Here is a 22,226-nt window from a genome sequence, read left to right on the forward strand (position 1 = left end):
TGATAATCAGCCTCACCATGATATTAAGTTCTTACACAGCCTCTTTGTCAACATAATGGCTGTCGTCAGCTTGCAACAAAGCAAAATTATTAACAAAGACACTAGCAGGGAGAAACCCCAAGGAAGAGCTGAGCAAACCTGCCAGAGGACAGCAGCTTGTCTTTCCGGCTGCCACTGGTCAGGAGTGGCACCAGAAAACCTGTCTGAGAGCCACTGGATCACAGAGGACAGGAGGTACAGTCAGAGAAGGAAAAATACATGGTGACAACAAAGCTTGGTGGAGGACACACACAGGGGATCAGAGAAGCAGCACAAATTGATGCGTTTCTCTTGACAGCTGTGTGCCAAACTCAGTGGATTAAAATACTTTTGCCTGTGTACTGATCATGAGCAAATGCAATTATACTCTCAACAGCTGAATATTCCAGCTCCTATTTCCCATGAGTACATTGGCAGTCATGGCAAAATGAGCTGTTTGTGTTGTGGGTGACTCTTCATTATGTCTGAGACACAAAAGGGTGACAGAAGAGGAAAAGATCCAGGGAGCCAGGTGAATGCACTGGATTTGCACAAGAGTAACAAACTTTGTTGGGTTGGACATGCACATTAATCTCCTGGATTTCAGAGTCTCTACAGGCTTTGAAGTCACTGCCACCACTCACCAGTAAATGAGACATTGCCAAGCAACATGAATAAAACAAGAATAATTTGATCAAAGTGTAGATAATCAACTACATGTTTACTACATCAGACACAACATAAATAAATGAGCAGAGAGAGGGCGAACTTACTGTGCCATGCTAAAGCGAATAAGCAGGGCAATAGTTTTGCTTATTTCTTCAACTTAAAAATGCAGGTTTTTTTCTGATTTCTACACATTCACAGCACCTTAAACATAGAACAGATGTGCCAGTTTGCCTCACTTCAGTATCTTCTTTACAGTTTCAGCTGAGACCAAAAAAGTACAACATCCAACTCCATTAAGTGAGTTAATGTGGCAAATGGAACCATCTGGGTAAAACAGCCAAATGCAAAGGCTGGGGAACATCTCAGAAAAGCTTGGGCACAGCCTCAGGCTTGGGCAGCTTGAACTCTCCCCAGACAGGGAAGCCCAGAAATGCCTAGGCTATTCACCACCATGAGTTTGCCTGGGGTTTTAGTGCTGGCAGGGTAAGAAGCTCTGGTAAGAACAGACAACTCAAGTCCTCACTGTTAACAAATCCACTGATTCCTTCCTATTTCAAAGGGAAGATTTTCCAAAAGTGTGCAGGAGCCCTCTTTACTCGGTCTATCTGTAGAAAGGTTCAGAGATTATTCAGGCCCCTGCCAAACCAGGGCTTTTCTGACACTATCTACCATGCAGTCATCCCCAGGGCAGAGGGGGGAACTGTGCTGAACATGCAGCCTCATCCTGTGCTCCTCACAACCCTGTGTTTGTCCCACTGTGTTAGACACAGAGCACAGCAGCAGGAAATCCCAAGTTCCTGTGCACAGGCTGCCCATCTTCCCATCTGCAGCACGTGTTCATCAATGTGTCCAACACTGCGATCCAAACACCAGCCTGCACTGGTTTTCCAAGTCCTGCACTGTCCTGACAAGGCATTAGAGAATTTTTAAGAAAGAAACCCACAGTCAGAAATACCTTATAATCAGGCAGCTTTCTTGCTCTTCCAAGTAGGACACAGCTCTGTTCCTCGGGTGACATCCCCCTGTACATTCTCCATTTAACTCTCCCTTACCTATTGTAAATGATCTCCAGCTTCCACAGTCAACTCATGGCCAGAGACTTCAGGAATCAGCCAGCAAACCATCCAGCCTTAAAAAGGTGAGTGCACCTTGAAACTCATTGTAAAACCAGCACAGACCACACATCTGCAGTTTCATAACAGCCTAGGATACACCCAGCTGGAGTTTCTCTTCCAAAGAAAATGGAAGGCCATGTCCAAAGAAAATGGAAGGCCATTCACTGACCAAAGAGAAACCACCAGATTATTCTTGTTGGGTGCACGCAGATGGGAAATACTCCAGCTCCACCTGCCTTCAGGGTTTCCAGAAGCTGGGCTACTTAATGCTTCTTGGATGCAGAGGAGGCAGATGCATCCTGAGGAAGATGCTCCCACTCCTCTGCTGAAGGCAATGATGCAGCAACAGCTTGGCTGGACATCACCTGATGTCTGCAGCTTGTGTGCCACAGGATTTTGCTTTGAAGGGAGGTTTCCCGGACCAAGAACTGCAAAGCAAATCACAGAATTCCCCTCTGCAAGAAGAGGTTCTGCCTGAGCACAGCTACAGACCAAGGAAAAGCATCTGACAGCAAGCTAAGGACATGCCCTGCAGCTCTGCTAACTAGAACATCCCCACGTCAGCTTGAGTGGCACTGAGCAAAGAGAACCTCCTAGGAGACAGCAAAACACTTACACTGCTTTACAGTTTACACTCCATATGAGATTTATTTTTCACAATGCTGCCTTGATGGAGGCAATGGCTTGGAGCAAACAGCTGTTAAAATTAGCTTATTTTTGGCTATCTGATTCATCCTACTTTAAAAGCTTTGGGCTTCTGCTGGAGAAATGCACACCCAGTGACCCCGACATAACAAACAGTTTCTTGCTTTGCAGATGTTACCTGATGGCACAGGGGCCAGCAAATATGGAAAACCACCCTCAGAGAACAGCCTGAGTCCTCAGCCCTATAAGCAGCAGGGATTGCAGAAAAACAAGCACTCCTGCTCTTGTGCTGTGCCATGCAGCCCAGTGCAACCCACCCTGTGGCCATGTCTAGTCCCTCTGGGCATGATGCTCAGCCCATGGTTTATTTCAACCCCCCAGCCTGAGCAGGCAGGGGCTGCATTCAGGGGCTGGGACACGTCTCCTGCCCCGGCCCTGCAACAGCTGATTCTTCCAGACATCTGCAAAAATGTCCTAACATACAGATTTACCCTTACTTCAAAGCATAGCACACTCTCAATATACCATTTAACAGTATTAACATTGGTCACAAGCGATTTTAAGAACTAAAATCACTGACTGAAGTGGTTTTTTTTCAAAAACTGTTGAAGATTTCCCCCTCCTGCCCCAGAACACTGTACCTGCATGGCAGTGGCTGACCCACATCTCAGTCAGAGACACCTGTGTGTGCTCCTTTCCAACCCTGCTCTCTGTCACCAGCAACCCAGCCCAGTAATGACTATGTGACTGTGCAGACAACAATCTCCTCCTCGTAGTACCATTAAGGATGTATAATATTAAACTATTCCTTTTGTTCTCAGGGATTTGATACCCTGCCAATACTTGCAGCTGCAAGCATGGTTATTGCCTCTCCTTTATCACTGTAATTAATTTATCTGCTCATTTTTTCTGATTTCCATTTAAATAAAGCTTTCTATTACTAGCCACTTTCATTCATCTGTTTCGATTTCCTTTCTGTTTTTAATCCTGTGTCCTGCACTGAAGAGCCTGTAAGTGCTAATTGTGTTCCAGCTGAGGTCACCAAGCACACAAATGTCTGTAAAATGAGATACATCATACAACTGAGAACATTTTCATTCATAACACAGAATCACAGAAAGGTTTGGGTTGGAAGGGACCTTAAAGCCCATCTCTTTCCACTCCCCTGCCATGTGCAGGGACACCTTCCACTATCCCAGGTTGCTCTAAGCCCCATCCAACCTGGCCTTGGACACTTCCAGGGATCCAGGGGGCAGCCACAGCTTCTCTGGGCAACCTGTGCCAAGGCCTCCCCACCCTCACAGGCAAGAATTTCTTCCTAATATCTAATCTAAATCTCCTTTCTTTCAATTTAAAACCACTGTCCCTTGCCCTGCCACTACATGTTCTTGTAAAAAGTCTCTTCATTAAGTCAGTTAAATTATAAAGAGAGTCAGTTAAATTATAAAGACTAAAAGTAAATGTAATATTAACTTCATACTGAAATATAAAACCTTTGCCTACACTTTCCATCAGAAATCTTCACTTGGACACTCTGGCACAAGAAACCTTCTTGGCACCTCAAATACAGATGGAGGAAAAAAAAGATCCTGCCCCGGCAGAGCAACGATCCAGGTCTACTGTCTGTCTGTCTGTCTGTCTTTCTCTAACTCTTCAGTACTTCTCCCAGTACAGACGCTGTTGTGGGGGGGAAGAGGATCAGATGAGGAAGTTTTTTCAGGACACCTGGTTCACAGTCCGAGCTACCTCTTACCGCGTTCCCTCCCTCCTGCTCATCCCGGAACCACCCTTTATTCCGCGGAAAACCGCGCAGGGCAGCGATCCCAGCGCCTCGCTGGCTTTAGCAGCGTTTGAACACTGAAACCGGAGGATGCTCCGGCGCGGGGTGCTCGGCGCGGATCCCCCGCGGATCCCCCGCGGATCCCCGCCCCGCTCCGCCCGCACTCACCGTCAGGCTGCTCTCCTTGCTCTGTCGCCGCGGCGCCGCCGGGGAGCCCGGGCTCTGCGGAGGGAAGCGGAGCGCATCATCGCGGCCGCTCTCGGAGCCCAGCATGGCTGCGCGGGGCGGGGAGAGGCGGGTCCCATGGCACGGCTCGGCTCGGCTCGGCTCGGCAGGCAGGGATGGAGGGAGGGGGAGCTGCGGGAGTTGGCTGCTCCGCCTCTCTCGCCTCCGCCGCACCGAGCCGGGGCCGGGGCGTGCAGCGCCGTGGGACGGCGGGGGTGGGACGAGGGCGTCACACCCCCCTGAGGACAGCGACAGGAGTCTTGGTGTCCCACGGGGTGGCACTTTGCCCTGCTGGGTACGAGAAGAGGGACGGGGACGGTGACATCCACTGCTGGGGGCAGCGATGGTGGCAGTGTCCTGCCATCGGACCGTTCCTGCCTGTCTCTGGAAGGGGGGCACCGTGTCCCCCTGGGGTCACGGACACAGATGCGTCCCACAGTCCCCCCAGGCTGGCAGTGCCCCCTGTACCTGTCGCAGGGTCACTGGTGGGGCTCAGATGCTGTGACAGCTCTTGGCATCATTACTGGGCTTTGCCAGGACTCCCACCCCAAATCCCACTGCGTGTGAATCGCTCTTGGCATCATTACTGGGCTTTGCCAGGACTCCCACCCCAAATCCCACTACCCGGGCACCCAGTGCTCATCCTGGGACTCAACACCCAGCAGCAGCAGCAGCACCGTGCCGAGCACCACACACGTGCAGTTCCACGGCTGTTCTGCTGTCCCCTTGGTGGCAGTTGTGACAACCTGAACGGGCAGGGTTTAGCTGCTCTCTAGGAAGCCATAAACAAGGTCTGGCCCTGTGCCCAGCACAGCATAGCTCTGTGTTGTTCCCAGTTGTGGCTTTTCCCCCCACCCCCTGACCTGTTTCCAAGAAATGTGGCTGAGCTTGCTGGAGAGATCTTGCCAGCATTTGTTTGCAGGGTGGCTGCTGCCCAGGTCTAAGAAAGCATCCTGGCCAATGCCATGGAGCTGCTCCACAGTGGGAGACAGCCTGTGCCAGAACAGACAAGGAGGCAGTCAGAGCAAAGCAGCTCAGGATGGCCCAAGACACACAAGAAGATAAAGAGACAGGCCAAAAAGACTCTGAGGGTGTGCAGAACAGCTTCTTGCAACCACGAGTTTATGGTCAGATGCTTTCCTTACTAAGGACTCTTCTGCAAAAGCTGCCACAGCTCCCAGGAAAAGCAGCTTCCCAAACAGGCACAGACACAAGCTGTTCTGAGAATTAATGCCACCAGCAGCCGGATAGAGATTCAGAACTAGTTCAAAGCAGGGGGTGAAGCCAGGACTTCAATTTGGAAAAACCTGTAATAAAGGAGCAATGGAAAGAAAGTATCATGGAGGCGATGAAGGGAATGAGAAAAGTCATGACAGGGATTTCTGACAGGCTCCAAAGCAGTGCATGGCACCGAAAGGCTGAGAGAGCCTGGAGAAGAGAAGGCTCCAGAAAGACCTTAGTGCAAACTTTCAGTACCTGAAGTCAGCCTACAAAAGGCTGGAGAGAGATTGTGGACAAGGGCCTGGAGTGATAGAAAAAGAGGGGGAATGGCTTCACACTGACAGAGGGCAGGGTTAGAGTAGATAGTAGGAAGAAATCGTTCCCTGTGAGGGTGGGCAGGCCCTGGCACAGGTTGCCCAGAGAAGCTGTGGCTGTCCCATCCCTGGAAGTGTCCAAGGCCAGGTTGGATGGGGCTCAGAGCAACCTGGGATAGTGGAAGGTGTCCCTGCACATGGCAAGGGGACAGGATGGTCTGTAGTCTCTTCCAGATGAAACCATTCTGTGACTCTTTAACTCCTCAGGTATCTCAGATGTGAATTTGACTGAAAAGGTCTCTATGAATTTGAGTAAGACTCAGCACTGTGAAAGCAGAAGGTGGCAAATGTTGCTACAAAGGAAGTTCTGCAGAAGTTAGTTAATCTGACATGTTCCAAGCCAACTACAAAAACATGGGAGTCAGATACCTTGAGAAATTTTTTTTTTTTGGCATAAGGATTCACTTGGGTTTTTTTGAAGGAAGTCACAGCCTACAAGTTTATTTGGGTTCTCTGAGGAATTCACAGCAGATGTGTGGACAGGGGTGTCTGGTAATGCACTACATAAGATTCTAAAATGCTTTTGACCGAGTTTAGGTGCTCACTGTCTCCAGCCTGGGCAAATTGCTCAGAGAAACAGCAGCACGGGGAGTTAGTACAAGATGTTTGATGTAGAAGAAATAGGGAATGCAAAGTGCTGCACTGTATCATGAGAAATGCCATGAATCTAAACCAGAAATACTGACCTAGGTGAAACAGACCACCTGAGGGAAAGGCTGAAGGGAACTACTTAGGCAGCACGTGAGAAAGAGGGTTGAGGCAAAGTGGGACAAGCTGTCAGAGAACACAAAATTTAAACCAAGAAACAGAGAATGTCAGGGAGACACTGAGAGCACCAGACAAGCCAGGTTCACATGGCAGCAGCACACCAATGAAACACGCATTTCCCCAGGGGGATTTAAGGAGTTGCACTGCAAAAGGACTCACCCCTTTCACAGAGAAATGAAACAGAAAACTCAGGTCTGGGACCAGTGGGGGGAAACGCCAGAGGGTGGGGAAGCACATCCCAAATGGAGTGTGATCCACCAGCTGTGGCAGTCATGTGGTCATATGGTGATGTTTTGGCAGGGAGCAAAGAGTTTCATGGGAGGAGCTGGAAGAGGGCCCTGTGCTGCATCTGCAGACCTGTGGGGAAGACTTTCCCAGGAATATGGATGTGCTGCAAGAAAAAGTGCAGAGATATTTACTGGACATTTGGACAAAGGCGGGGGAGGCCAACTGTCCACAGGTCAGCATCCTATAGGTTAACTCGGGGTGATGTGCTGGGTGAGGCACTGAGGAGGGGCTGTGAAAGGACAGGCTGGAGTGGATGAAGTCATTGAGAAAAAAGCTTTGGATGAATTCTTTGTGAATACTCTCTTTGGGAGGGAAAGCTGGAGCTGCAGGAAAACACAATGAGATACAGACATGGGCGGATGTGCAAGTGTAAAGAGAGGACTGTGCTGGACACAGGCCCAGGCTTCAGGCTGGAGTGGCAGGAAAATTCATGGGGTTGTTAATAGTGACTGAAGTGGCCAGAAAGGAGTGATAGGACAAAAAAAATCCAAAGGATCTTGACATTTTTTTACTGTTTTACCAGCTGGACACAAAGACTAACTATTCTGCATGCAACAAATCTGTCTGATCTGAGACTTTCTAAAAGAAAATGACTTCTTGACTTCCTGCTCTGGGTGGATTCCTAAACAACTTAAATAGAAACCCATTTATTCTTAGATTCTGCTGTTTGGCTTTTTCCCAAAAACTTACCTGGGGGTCCCCGCTGGTTTTTCGGAGGCTCATATGCCCCGAGTCGAGCTGGTGTACTGGGGACCCAGAGATGTAGTAGCCATTCACTGTAAGAACAGATGGAGAGTTAGCGGGCCTGCTGCCAATAACAAATGAAAAATTGCACAAATTTAAACACTAATCCCATAACTGAATATGCAGGTATAGATCACATTGTTTTAAGACAGTTTTATTTCTCGTTACCCTAGTCTGATCTGCTTGGTAACGGATGAAACATTTTCCTGAGTGGAGTCTGTTTTGCACATGACCATAATCAGTGAGTGATCTTTCCCTGCCCTTATCCCAACCCACGAGCCTTTTGTTGGGAGTTTTCTCCCCCGTTCACCTGAGGAGGAGAGTGATGGAGTGGCTTGCTGGGCACCTGGCATCCAAAAAATACTGGTCTAAGGGAGTTGAGTTTTCATGTCAAGAAGGCAAGCCTTGTAAGATGTTTATGGTTCATGCATGGAACTATAAATTGCCTTTTTTTTTTAATATACTGAGCAAGGAATAATGCTCAAAGTAGTGTTAAAACAAGATACTCAACTACATTATAAATCCTTTGGTCACAACGAAATGCACAATCTTCACGCAGACTACCAACTCAGCTCTGGCAATAAAGAGGGACATCCATCCGAAAATTTCTACAGAAAACATCCTCCAGCCTGCGTTATTTACAGTCAGCTGGCAGCAATGGCCTTTACATTTAACACTTTTTATTCCAGAGTAATTTTTGCTTTGCTTTGTCATTCTGCAGTACCCAGTGCTTTTCAGTACAGTTATGCATCTGACTCTGTTACTTGCTTCCCTGCAACCTCAGGTCGAGACAGAGATGATACATATGGTCACCCCTGTAGCCATCAGATGCTAAAACGCTTCACTGTGCATATGTTCTGCGTGGAAGAGCATCAGCCAGCCCATGTGCATCTGCAGCTCTTTGATTTCCCTGCCCTGTCAGACAGCAGAACTGAGAAAGTGCTTGTTGGGCCACTTTTGGCCTCTGTGCTCCCAGAAGGAGCTGCCCCAGCTCTTGAGCGGACACTTCAGGCACCCAGACAGAAGATGGACTGGCAGGGAAACCAAAGCCCAGAAGATGGGTCAGAAGGGAAAGCCCCACCACGTTTGCTCTGCTACACTCTCATGACTGTGTAGCCTGGAGAAGAGAAGGGTCTGGGGAGACCTCAGAACCCCTTCCAGTGTCTAAAGGGGCTACAGGAGAGATAGCAAGGGACATCAAGCAAGAGTCTGGAGTGACAGGACAAGGGGCAACTGTTTTAAGCTGCAGGAGGGGTAGACTGAGATCAGAAATAAGGAGAAAATCTGTGAGAGTTGGGGAGGACCTGGCACAGGTTGCCCAGAGAAGCTGTGGCTGTCCCAGCCCTGGAAGTGTTCAAGGCCAGGCTGGACAGGGCTTGGAGCAACCTGGGACACTGGAAGGGGGGTGGAACAAGGTGATCTTTAAGGCCCCTTCCAGCCTGAACCATTCTGTGATTCTATAGCACAGCAAGTCTGTATTCCACTATATCACAGCACTTAATGGTAGAGCAGCAGACTGACCCCGTGCAGTGGCCAGGCACAGCACCAAACAGTACCTGCAGAACTCTTCTGTGACACAGGGCTCTTTGGAGTCCCAGGGACACTGCTCGGCCGCTCCCACGTCGTTTCTGTTGAAGGGAAACATCAGTGTGAGGGTGATGGAGGCTTTTGCACACATACCAGTTACAACTTTTACACATAAACCAGTGGGTCTGACCCTCACCGTCCTCTGAACCAGGTTCTTACCCTGTGAGGAAGATGCCTGCACTCCCTCTCTTCCCTCATCTCTTCCTGCTATAGCTGCCAGCTGGGATGGGTGGAGACGGAGCAGACTGGAAGCTGCATCACTGGTTCTTCCAGATCACTGCCTGGGGACACTCACCTCACCTGCACTGACCACCTTTCCAGGTGGGGTGAAGTGCAGCCCACTGCAGGCATCGCCACGTGCCAGCCGTGGTGCTCAGCCTGGGACAGGCACCAAGCCCTGGCAGTGCCTCTGCCCCTGCTCCCTCCATGAAAGGCAGCTGGCAGTGACTCACAGATGTGGTTTCAGTGACATATGCACAAGCGTAGCACCCTTTTCCCCCCAAAAAACTACTTCCCTGGAAAATCTCCTTTTTTCCACCCAGGTCACTTAGCAGCTGGAATATGCAAATGTCTGTCCCACAAGCTGTGACACTCCAAAGACTACTGCTGCTTTCCCCCCTCAGCTGCCTCTGAAGTTTAACCATTCTGCTCATTTTCTCACTAAATGGAAAATTCTTTTTGACCACATGCTGAAGACAGAAGATTTAAGTGCAAAACATTTTTTTTAAAAGTTGTGAACAGAAGACAGTGGAGTGAGGGCACTTGTGACTTCCACACAAGTCCAGCTAGAAAGCCCAAGACACCATTCCTTTTGAATGCACATCAGTTCCAAATCAACTAAACAACACTGATTGCCAGATGTATCAAATAAGAAAATAAGCAAGTCACTGTAATCAGTTCCAAGGATTGTTTTGGTTGCTTTATTTGAAACTGCTGTTTCCAAAATCCCAATCAACAACCATCTAATTCTGCCAATGCCTGAAATCCTGCATCTGTGTCAGTATTGTGGATGACCATGGTCAAGCAGTGATGGAGGAAAGCCTTTAAGGATTAACAGTTTAGGGTTGGCAGTGAGCACTTCCCTCAGGGCACATAAGGCCTCCTGTCCTGGGTCAGTGCTTATTTGGACATCAAGCAGCTTCAAGAACCATAAAAGGCCTATCTTTATGTACACATTCATGCACACATGCATACAGATGTGTGTGTCTGTGTGTGTGTGTGTGTGTGTGTGTATATGCACAGGGATGTCCTCGAGGGGTGCATTAGGTCCCTTATTTCAGGAAAGAACTCAGGATTACAGATCCCAGATGGAAGCAGGTGCCATCCCCCACACCTGTAATGTCCCTGAGATACACGCCCTGCCCCTCCCTATCCTTCCCCCCTCACCCCCTCCCCAAGTCACAGCATGCTTTTGCTTGCAAAGAAAAATACTTTGAGCTGTTTCTTCCCTTACAAGTGCAAAACCAGATGAACTAGAAGCTTTGCTGAATCACGGGGGAATATTTAAATTTTAGTCTGTTTTTTGTGAACTGGGTAGTAAGTAAATTAATTCCACGCTAGGTCAATAAAGAAGCATTGAGAAGTATTTTAACTAAACAGAAGCAAAATGAAATGCAAAGAGTTGTCTTTTATGAGTCAGCTTGTCTTGGCTTACAATCCACAAGTTAAATGGTTAAATAAAGACAAATTCTAATTTACATTTACTGTAAGGCAAAGGTAAACAATACAGTACCCACGTGTCATGTAGATTTTTTTTTATTATAAATAGTTGATAAATTAATAGTGTGAGATGAGATCTGTGGGGAGGGGATGTGATGCCCTCTGATGCTGCACCCCAGTGCAGTCAATGAAGTAATGGGTTTTTGTCAGCACTGACTGACATTAGCAGTAAAGCGAGTTACCTTCATTTGGGGGGCTTTTTGGGGGTTTTACACAAGCATATCTGTCTCCAGGATTTTTGCATTTTTGAGACCCTACAGAGGAATATACCTAAAAACCTACCAAATAGATATGAAATGTAATTAATTGGTTAAAGAGACATAGCTCAGTTGGCCAGAGCATGGTGCTAACATGAAGGTTGTGGGTTTGATCCCCATGTGGGCCATTCACTCAAGACTTGGACTCCATAATCCTTATGGGTCCCTTCCAGCTCAGAATATTCTGTGATGCTGTGAAAATTACCAGCTGCTTCTTGTAACCGGTCTCTGCTTTGCCTGCTGGCTGCTGTGGAGCTGCTGTGCAGTGCCTCATTCTCTGCCACACAGAGGACCCAGACACATAACTTGAGGGCAGAAAATTCACACATGAAAGAGCAGTGCCCAGTGGTTAGCAGATTTGTGAATCCAATCCAAACCACTCAGTGTCTCAACAAATTTTCCAAAATAAAATGACTTTGGAGTTAAGCACATTGAAAAATAAAAAATCCCCAATGCTATAAAATGCATAAAACAGAAAAAAACATCTTTAATTGGGTAGGAAATGAACAAGAGTGTTTTAACTCCATTTATTTTGAGCATTAGGAGAAAAAAAAGTTCACTTCTGTGCAGGGATTATTCTGGCAGCTCAAGTAGGAAGATAGGAACTAATCTGGATCAGGACTGCACTGCTGGAATGCCATCTACTGGAAGCAACTACATTTACCAAGGTAAAACTGTAACATTACCAATTTCTCTGCAGCTTAGTCATGATAAGAAGTGAGAGTGGGGATTAGAAGTGAGTGGGGGGATGACTTTTTTTACAGAGACACAGAGAAGGCTTGCTGGGAGATAATGCACTGTCTGATACAGCAGAGTCTTGTCTGGGAGTACCACATGGAGCCTTTGATCCTGGCGCTTGGAAAATCCAAAGACTACTTGTAACCCTGAGGTAAAACAGTGATCATGGCTATTAGGAATAGATTCCATACTGGCCTAGATTTTATATCCCACACAATTTTCCCCAGAGGATGTTCCAGTCAAGCTAAAGCCTTGTACTCTGAGTGCAGTTTAGCACTGGCAGACCAACACCAACAAGTTCTGTCCTCTCTTATCAGCCACATGTTAATTAGACCATTTAGGCAGTGTGGGGAAGGAAAATCCAGTGGCTTCTTTGAGAGAGATGACCCAGTAATTTGGCTAGACTGGCATGTTCCTGGAGCTCCTGCCCAGCACACCTCACCGTGTCCCTGAAATCCCAGGTGCCAGCCCAGGGCTCAGCAAAGGCAGATGCATTACAGGGGCTCTCTCTGTGAAGAAAACCAGTGAACTTACAGACAATTCTCGACTGTGAAGGAGGATTGTGAACAAAAAGAAGTACTGCAGCCCTGGGAGATACCCAAGGTCAGGGCTAGGAGCCATTTGGTCTAGTGGAACATGTCCCCTGCAGGGAGCTGGCACAAGGTCCCTTCCAATCCAAACCATTCCGTGGTTCTGTGCAATTTGGTTACTGAACAGTGAGGCAGGAGAAAACCACTTGTTAAAACTGAAATGACGCAGTGAAAGGAAAAATAGTTACAAGGTCCAAGCTACACACCAGGCAACGGAACCAGAGAGGGTTTTCACAGAAGTGGTGAAACATTTCCTACCAAAGGAAAGTGGAAACCTGTGGTGTTTGGGGGAAGAAAGGTCACTTCTGTTTGGCAGAACGAGAAATGACATGATGTGTCAGGCCTTCAGAGAGCCACACACTCTGGGATGTTGTGCTAGTCAAGAAACACAACTTCTGAGGACATTCTGAAGCAGAGGATTTCTGTGATCACACTGTAGCAGCTGAAGAATGAATTGTTGGTCCCTCTTCCATGAATCCAGTAGCACTCTGAGCCTGAAGGAGCTGCTTTCCAGTTTGAACTTACAACATCAGCCAAACGTCAGGGTTTTATGTACCAGCACAATCCCTCATGAGTGTGCTTATATTCCTTTCAGGAATGGATTTAGTACCTCAGCACGGTGTCATGTGTAGTTCTATTTTAGGAGCTAAATGCTCCATAGTTTCATTGTCTAAACTACAAGAATGGGGCAGATCAAGCTGGCAGACCTCTGGGTCTGCTTACTGTGCAGAAACCTTTCCTGGTGTTACGGATCTGTAGCACCTGCCATGTGTCACCCAGCTAATGGTGCTAACTCACATCTTTATAAATAGATTTGGAGTTTATTTTGGCTTTAACAGCAATAAATCTGTGATGCTGAGCAGCTCCAAACCCAGTTTCTGCCCTGGATAACCTGAAACTGTGCAGGCTGCACAGCCCAAGGATGAAGGTGCACAGACATGGATGAAGAACAGCAGCAGAACACGTCCCCCCTCAATGCCACAAGAAGAAACCCTGCAAACTTCTCCCAAACTGGTCCTGAAAACAAGCAGAACTAGAAGTCACATTTGCAGAAGGGTAAAACAGGCCCACCCAGTCTAAACTCCTCCCTTTTGGATTCACTTTACTCTTGCCAATGGCAGGCAGGAAACACCTTGCAGACAGTTTGCAAACCCTCTATAACCTTTCCCTGCTTGTCCTCTGCATCTCCATAGGCTCTCAGAAAGGTTTGTGGCCTGTCCATGGCTCCCCAAAGGGTAAAGTTTGGTTGGCCCTGTGACTCAGAGGGTGGGCAAACAGCCCTGCTTTGGAAACGGGTTTCCTTGAACAGCACAGTACTGCACTCCCAGCCCAAACCTCACATCTGCCCGGAGCCAGCACGCTCTGAACCTCACCTCACCAGCCAGGAGCAGAGAATTGTCACGGGTCTTGCCCCTCATGTCCCCCTTTCTGGCTAAGAGCTTCCCCACATTTGTGATGAACTGGCAAAGGTTTCATGGCACTTCATTTCTTGATATTGTGTGTGGTAGAAAAAAAGCCCAAAGGAATGGCCAAGGTAGTGTGGGGGTTTGGGCATGTAAGGAGGGAACATCACTCACAATGCCCGGAGACTGGTGTGAACCATTCAAAACTTTTGAAGTAGAAGGAGTGTGCGAATTAGAGTGCAATGAACACATCTTCCCTTCTTTTCCACAGAGGATGTATAGCACAAGGAGATTTTGTTTCATTGGAATGAGGAGGTGTTCCCTCTGCATCAGTTCACAGAACTGACTCAGACCAGCCCTGACCTGCAGACCAAAGGCTGTGGACTCTCCTGATTCAACACAGCAGCTTCTTCATCTTTGTGCTCCCACACTGTGGTCCATTGAGCCCTGCAGTACTGAACCCTGTATGGGTCACCTGGATCAGTATCAGTTCAAAAGGCCCAAACCACCAGTTCAGGCAAGAGCCTCTGAACTGCAACACCGTTGTCTGCAGTGACCTCACACTCCTCCATGGGCCTCCCAGGACTGTGGCCTTTACCTCCCTCCTCATACCTAATAAAAAGAGACAAAAAAAGCAGGCAGAAGTGATCTCTCTGCACCTGCATCAAACATGAGAGTCAAGCACACAAGTGCTGAAAGCAGAATACCGGGTAGGACAGGGACTGGTTCAGCAGGAGCTGCGGTGTCAGAACTAAAATCCACTTCCATCCCAGACAGTTCAATAAAAGAGAGACTGAGGCTGCCAAACAGCTTTTGACCTCAATCTTGAAAGACACACCACGGAGACAGGCACCATCCAGGAGTTCCTGAATTGTTCTGTCCACGTGCTGGATGGAGAGGTGCTCGTTGCCACCTCCACAGCATGGGAAAAGCTGCGGACAAGAGCTCTCACTTGATCTTTCAAAATGATTCCTGGGATATCTACCCTGCCCCTCCTTTTGCAAACACCACGTGACAAAAGCAAGCCCTTCACCGCAGGCTTAGCAGTGGTAATAATGCTATTTCCAGCACTTTCTGAGACATGCTTTGTTTCTCTAGGTTTTAGGCCACTTTACCAAGGCAGGCTCCTATACCACCCTTTAGCTAGGGCATCCTGTAGCAGAGGGAAATTGTCACTGAAACGTTTTAACTGTATGAGAAAAAACATGTAATAAAAATGCTTGACATCTCTTTGGTGTCTCCATAGATTACTTACTCTTTGAGCTGCAGTTTGTAAGTTTAGCTGGAGTTGACTGTAGCTGGTGAGGCATGAAAAAAAAACCCTCAACTCAGAGACCTTTCAAGGAAATGACCACTTTCAACCACACATTTCAGGACTGCCCCAGAACTTACTGGTGCAGGTGGCACTTTACTAATGATGTTTGTGATGATAAGAATAAATGGACCTTAATTAGAATCAAGATTACACGAAAGCAGGATTCCTGCTTTCCAGGAGATAAAATGCTGTTTAGTAAATGGGAAGGACCTTACATCAAAGACAAGAAAAGGCTGGAAATAAGAAACACACCATGTAAGGTTGACCTCAGCTGTGAAAGCAAGGTGGCAGTAAGCCACACAAACACTGGTGTCATAAGTACATAAGTAATATTTAATGTGATGGGCAAGGTAGCTGGAGTGCAATTGTTTGACTAATGCAAGAGGTATTGCAGCTGCAGCCCATCAGAGAGTTTCTTCAGCACAATGAAATATTTTCCTGCTGAATCTACCACCCACACACAATTGTAAACCCCTCCCACAGACACTGAGCAACTCGTTAACCACATAGTGGCTGTTCATTCTGGGCACTCTTTCTGGTGTTTTGGCATGACAAGCGAGGTTGCACAAGGCAGATTCCAGGCATCCACCTCTAATGTCACTGGTGCAGACTCAGCCTTCCTGTGGCAAGGCCATGCTGAGAAAACCTTAGGTATATTGAAATTGTCTTGGGCTTCATTGTGTAGATCATATACAGCTCAGAGGCCTTTACAATTTTCAGGATTTCAGGCCTTTACAATTTTTCAGGATTGAACCTGTTTCAAAGGATGGTAAATGGGGAGTGTTTTTCTGGTGGGACCATCAAGTGGAGACAGACAGGAATGTGCTGTTTGTCATCTGGCTCATTTACCTCTGCACATCTGTTTGTTTCAGGGTCACCCCAATTCCTTCATTACTCATTTTCCTAACATCTTCCTTCCACATAAGAACACTGTCTCATATATTGTATTTCTTTCTAGTAAAGAACCAACTCCTTGTGTTTTTCCTGTAAAGACAATGAAAATTAGACCACACAACAACACATGGTGGAAATACTGTTACGGTCAGATATGATCATGAAATCATAAAATAGTCTGAGTTGGAAGGGACCCAGAAGGATCACGGAGTCAAACCCTTAAGTGAATGGCCCATATGGGGATCAAACCCACAACCCTGGCATTATTAGCACCCTGCTCTGACCAACTGAGCTCATCTCAGGGTCGAGAAGTACAACAAAGGTAGATAATCCCAGTCTGGAAGGACACTAACCACTGGAAACAGTGGTGACAGTAATAGTAATGCCTCACAAGAAGGGAGGCATCTGTTGTATTTTGAAGGCTCAGAAGAATCAAGATGTTACTCACCCCTAAAATCCCATTTCCCCTCCCAGGAATGGGAGTGGATACTTGCGTTGCCACCAAATAAAGAATGACTTCCACTGACTCCTGGGCATTTGTCGTTTTCTACAGTGATAAATATTTTTCCTGTAGTTTAGGCTTTACAGACTGAAAAAGCAGGCCTGACAGGGCTTTCAGGAAGTCACACTGTCCCTGCTCCCTACCTCAGAGCAAGGCCAGTGTGAATCTGCATGGTTTTGCATAACCTGCTCCAGTGCTACAGACTCCCAGGCAACCCTGTACTCCCACACTTCACTTCCAAGAGAGCTTGGAAGGGTTAGTTGTCCTGGTTGCAATTGAAATGTGTTACTGTATCTTCTAGTGATGACAGGCATTGGAAAGTCTTCTCCCTAATGGCATTTATGCAATTTAAGCCTACTTTCATGACCCTGTCCACATCTTTGCTTTCTAAGGGCAGACACCCCGAATTTCTCAGCATTTACCCACAGGCTATGTTTTCCACATCTTCCATCACTTTTGCTACTCTTTTCTGGGCTTTATCCAGCTGACTCACATTATTTCCTGAAGTGTAGAGTCCAAACAAGATAAAATATTCCAGCTGAGGCTTTATAATTTCCTTGTAAAGTTGGAAGCTTACTTCATGCCTCACAGACAACACTCCTATTTATACAATGGAAAATGCTGGCTGGTTTGTACTAGCACAACACTGCTGGCTCTCACTCAGCTTTAGATCCTCCAGAGCCCCAATGTCTTCATCTGTAAGCTGTTCCATTGCCTGTCTTTGCCACTTAATTATTTCTGATGAAATCTCTGATCTTAAATGCATCTTTCCTGAACAGCATCCTCCTATTCCAGGGTGATTGTGAATTCTGAGCCTGTTCTGCGCAGGAGAGAACGCCGTGTTCTCTCCCAGCTCCAGTTAAAAGTTATTGTTTGAATAAGTGCTCTCAATGTCAACATGCCAGTCTTCACTGGAAATACTGCCTAGAATGAATTCTCGGGCAGATCACTGCAGGATTCCCTTCAGTACAAACTCCCCTTTGACAAGGGACCATTGATGGCCATGCTCTGAGGACGAGCTGCCAAACAGTTTTGCAGCAGCTTACTGTAATTTAACTATGGTCCCCGCTTTGTTTTCCCTTCAGTCAGCTTTCAGACTGCCTTTGCTGCTTTTAAGACCTGTTTTCCCATCAATGAATTGCCTTTCCTTTGCACAGGTCCCCTACCCACAGCCCCTGCCTGGATGCTGGATAAATGTTTAGCCACAGTCCTACCCCACGAGAGGGCCCATACCAGTGCTTTTCAATGATGGAAATGCTAAAACTGCCACAGACCTGCCAAGAAAGACCTGCTCTTGATAGCATTCCCCCTTAGAAAGGCAGTGGGTGCCAGCAAGGCCCCAGAGTGGGCCAGAAGGATGCTCTGTACCTGACCTGGGGCTCAGCCACACCCCTGAGCTGGATGAATCCCCTCTCTCTGCCCAGCAATCTGTCCCCCACTGACTGGCAAGGCAACTGGTTGGACACCCAGGACAGCTGGAGTGCTGCAAGTGAAGGACAAGCCACTCTGAGGATGTCCAAATATAACATTTATATGAACAGACAGTGAACCCAATGCCTGGAGCTTCCACAGTATGCTCACCACACTGCTGGGTGACTCTCTTCCACCTCAAGCATGAGAGACCTGTGATGGAAGGGGCAACCAAAGGGAGGCTGCAGGATAGCAGTGCCTCAGGGACGTGTGCCAAAAGAAAGCAAGAGTATGGATCTGTGTGCCCCAGGCTCCAAGAGACCTCACAGAGCGCTGTTCAGCCTAAAATGCAGTGCTACATTTGCTGTCTAACACCAGGCCTGAAGGAAAAGCCAGAGTGGAGCACTCCAGCAATTAACTGCCTTTAGTGGCAGGCCAAGACTGCATCCCTCTGAGCCCTGGAGAAGTGGGATCAGAGGTGGCCTGCAGTAGGGTGCTGTTGTCAGGGTCCCAGCAGCAGCATCCCTGGATGGAGAACCCTTGGATGGAAGCAGCTGGACAGGATCCCTTGGGTGCACACAGCATGGGCAACGCAGAGCTCCAAGGAACTGCTGGGAGGGCTCCAGCTGAGGAGAGCTGGGGATACTGCTGGATGCTCTGTGCCATGGAGAGGAGCCCTTCCTTCCTTTCTTGCTTCCTTCCTTCTCAACCCTCTCCATAAAGAGATTCCTGGTCCCTGGGAGATCAGAGAAGTGGCCGTGACCTTACACACCAAGAGTTTTGCAGCAACTGCTGTTGGTGGGTAATGATGAGTAGGAGACCTTTAATTACACAGTTCACTGAAGGCTGGAGTGATCTATGAAGGCCACTGAAGGCCAGCCAGCTGTCTTCCACTGACCTCTGAGTTCCCATGTGTGTGCATTAAACAGTGACACCTCTCTCAAATGCTTCAGCATAGTTTCATCATCTGGCAAATGGTAAACTGAGAGCGGCCTAGAAGTACATCTGCACCTTGATGGAGAAGAGACCTGGCTCCTGAAACAATGGTGCTAAGGAGGCCAAGCAGGACAGAGGCCCGTGGAGCCCTGTGACAGAGATGTGTGCCAGCACCATGTCCTCATGACAAACATTGCCAGTGTTCATCTCAGTACTCCCAGCAGCAGCTGCAGCAGTGACAGGACAAATAAGCAGTTCAGACAAGTCAGCACTGAGCTGTCCAGTCTGTGAGACTGGCAGTAAACATTACCCATGCCAACGCAGCTCTACCACAGGAAAGATGGGGACTGCAGGTTTAAGGCTTATAGCATATTGTCTTTGACTTATCCTATGGCTCAAACCCAGAGAATACATCCTACTCAAAGTGCAGTTCCACTGGTAGGAGCGAGTCCCACATGTCAAATGTGACTTTATGGTGGCTGCTTGGCTCAGCAGGTCCAGCTCTGCAGCACAGCCAAGGAAGAAAGTATATCAACATGAAACTGGGCCAACATGAGCCTATGGCTGGTTCTGAACTACAAGTTTTGCGGGATCAAAGGTCAAAGCCAATTAGTCAGATTAAATCAAAACTGTGTCCAGACAGGTGCTCATGCCAGGCCTGGACAAAGCTTCACCACACACTTCAGCCAAAAGGCCTGGAGGTTGCATTCTGCATTGTCTGAAGCCTAGATGACACCACAGGTGACACTTTTTTGGCACATGAGCCACTTTGAGGAAGCACAGGCATTTGAGATCTGAGTCTGACCATGCAATACAGCCCAGCCAGACCAAAAATACTCTCCAGCAATATCACCCAGCTGACAAACTACCACACAGTCTCTATGCAGCTGGAAGACTTTGAGGCAGCAGCATATTCTAACTGAGCAGGCTGAGACAAGCTGAGCTTGCCAGGAACACCAACTCAGCTGGAGGTAGTTGAGGGGTCAGAGTGCCCCTGTACATGCTGCAGGAAATTCCTGTTGTCCTACAAAATGCTACAGACCTCACAGAACTATGGGAGGCTCAGAAATGCAGGATTCTTGAGTCCAGCATAGGAAAGAAGAGCAAGCCTAACTTCAAAGCCGACTGGGCTTAGGATTAGTCTGGTGAGGAGATTCTCATCTGAACAGAACTTGAATAAGTGCTCCCTAAAGCAAGGCTCAGGACACAGAAACCCCACTTCTACCCTCTCTTACATGCTGACAATCTGAGAACCACACAGCGCTGTAACAGCTGAGAGCACCACCATAAGTGGTTTGGGCATTCTCCTGAGAAAGACTGGTTGGAAGTGACCTCTGGAAGTCTTCAACCCAGCTACTCTGAGCAGGATCACTGCTAACAACAGATCAGCCACAGCTATGTCTAGCCAGTTTCTGAGATTTTCCAAGGACAGAGATTCCCCCGCCTCCCTGGCCATCCTGTGCCAAAGTTATCCTCCCTTCCTAGAGGAATAGAAGTTTCCTGATTTCTGGCCTGAGCTCCCAAGCAGGAGATGGCTACTGGCCCTTGTTATACTACTTGCAACTTTTGTGAGGGGAGTACAAAACTGCCTGACATTATGGAGAAACTTAGTCCCAGCCACCCACCTTTCTGAGGCAGGGTCCCTGTGACAAGAGCTCTTATCACAAAAGAAACAGCCTCTGCCTCTTACTGGTTTTATCTGGCCTCAACCCAGCGAGTATGGGTCCATCACAGGGATGGCTCAGCACTGAGTATAATCACCTCCTCATACACATTTGACTTGCAGTGGGGATGGGGTACCAAACTCCTGCTGATCTCCCCAGCTGTGCAGGGGATGCTGCCCATCGGCCAGAGCAAATCATGCTTGAACATGGAGGCAGGGCTAGATGGAAATGTACCTTCTGCAGATGTACCTTCTGAGGGAGTGTCCTCTAAGATGTGAGTGCATCAAACCCCAGTAAATAATGGCTTGGCAAAGTCCTAGGCCAAAGCCTTCTGAAATAAAACACATCAGTCCCTGAACAGACCATGAGGTGCCTTGGGACAGCCCGTGGCTCTCCTTGTGAGTGAGATAAAGGAATGCCAGGGGTCATTCCTGATGGCTGCAACTTCCATGTGAACAAGGTTACCTCCTGCTGGCCTCTCCTTCATGTCACTCTGGCATTCTTTTTGCTAAAGAAATGGGGATTTGCTGGTCACAAGACCCTGTTTTGCAATGCTGCTGTGAGCTCATGATGAGAAGAGCAGGCAGACACAGCCTTAGGTAACCCAGAGGTGGTACAAGTCTGACAGGTCTGGAGCAAGTGATAAGATCATGAGTTAAGTCTGCTCCTCTACCAACACGACAGTGAATAGAACACACAAATATAGACTGAAAGCTTTGTCTGTGCTGTCCCATTACATCTGTTTTTCTTTCCTTGTCTCCATGGGCAAGCTGAGTTCACTGTTTCTGTTTTCCTCAATGGTGCTTTAGTGATATCTGATGTTCTATCAAACTACTTTACATGTATGTATCTGCATAGACATAAATACCTCCAAGTAAAGGAAATAGGGAATGTGGTAAAAATTTTATCTTTAACGGTATTTCATATTCTAAAACATTTATGAGAGGGGCATTTCTATTTTACATTCTTTGTCTTTTGTAAACGTTTCAGAAGTCTTCTGATGGTCAGAATTCAGATGACAGAGGATCATAAAACTAAATCTTCCTGTATTTTCTTTCATATGATGTCAGGATCATATTAACTACTTTGGCTCTGCAGCTAATTTGTTATTAAAACAGACTAGCAAGATGATTTCCTGAAACAGATCTCTGCTGGTATGGTGAAATATTTACTGGAAAGCCACCCCCACTTACCATTTGTGAAGGTGTTCACATAGTACCTGCGACCCTGGGGAGACATGTAGCTCTGCCAGCCAGGGGGAAGGTGGCCGTTCAAGGTATCTTCTCCTGGCTGAGGAGTTGCCTTCCGGGGTTTCTGCTGAGAAAAGAAAAAGAAACAGAACTATTAAATCAATATCTAGATAA

At 47.6% G+C, this 22,226-nt stretch overlaps 1 protein-coding gene across 4 annotated transcripts in view; it reads right to left on the reverse strand.

Moving 5' to 3' along the window:
* The window catches only part of GAS7 (growth arrest specific 7), an 85,672-nt gene that overhangs the window by 30,973 nt on the left and 32,473 nt on the right, over window positions 1-22,226 (reverse strand). For 3 of the 4 annotated variants that reach the window (XM_069032546.1, XM_069032549.1, XM_069032548.1), the window contains exons 2-5: window positions 22,056-22,179; window positions 9,404-9,475; window positions 7,794-7,879; window positions 4,396-4,449 (exon numbers count right to left, since the gene is read on the reverse strand). In XM_069032546.1, coding sequence (XP_068888647.1) covers window positions 4,396-4,449; window positions 7,794-7,879; window positions 9,404-9,475; window positions 22,056-22,179 — 336 coding nt within the window. The remainder of the gene's footprint in view (window positions 1-4,395; window positions 4,450-7,793; window positions 7,880-9,403; window positions 9,476-22,055; window positions 22,180-22,226) is intronic. The other variant, XM_069032547.1, reaches the window with a different exon arrangement.

Source organism: Aphelocoma coerulescens, chromosome 18, assembly GCF_041296385.1.
Source record: "Aphelocoma coerulescens isolate FSJ_1873_10779 chromosome 18, UR_Acoe_1.0, whole genome shotgun sequence".
NCBI lineage: Eukaryota > Metazoa > Chordata > Aves > Passeriformes > Corvidae > Aphelocoma > Aphelocoma coerulescens.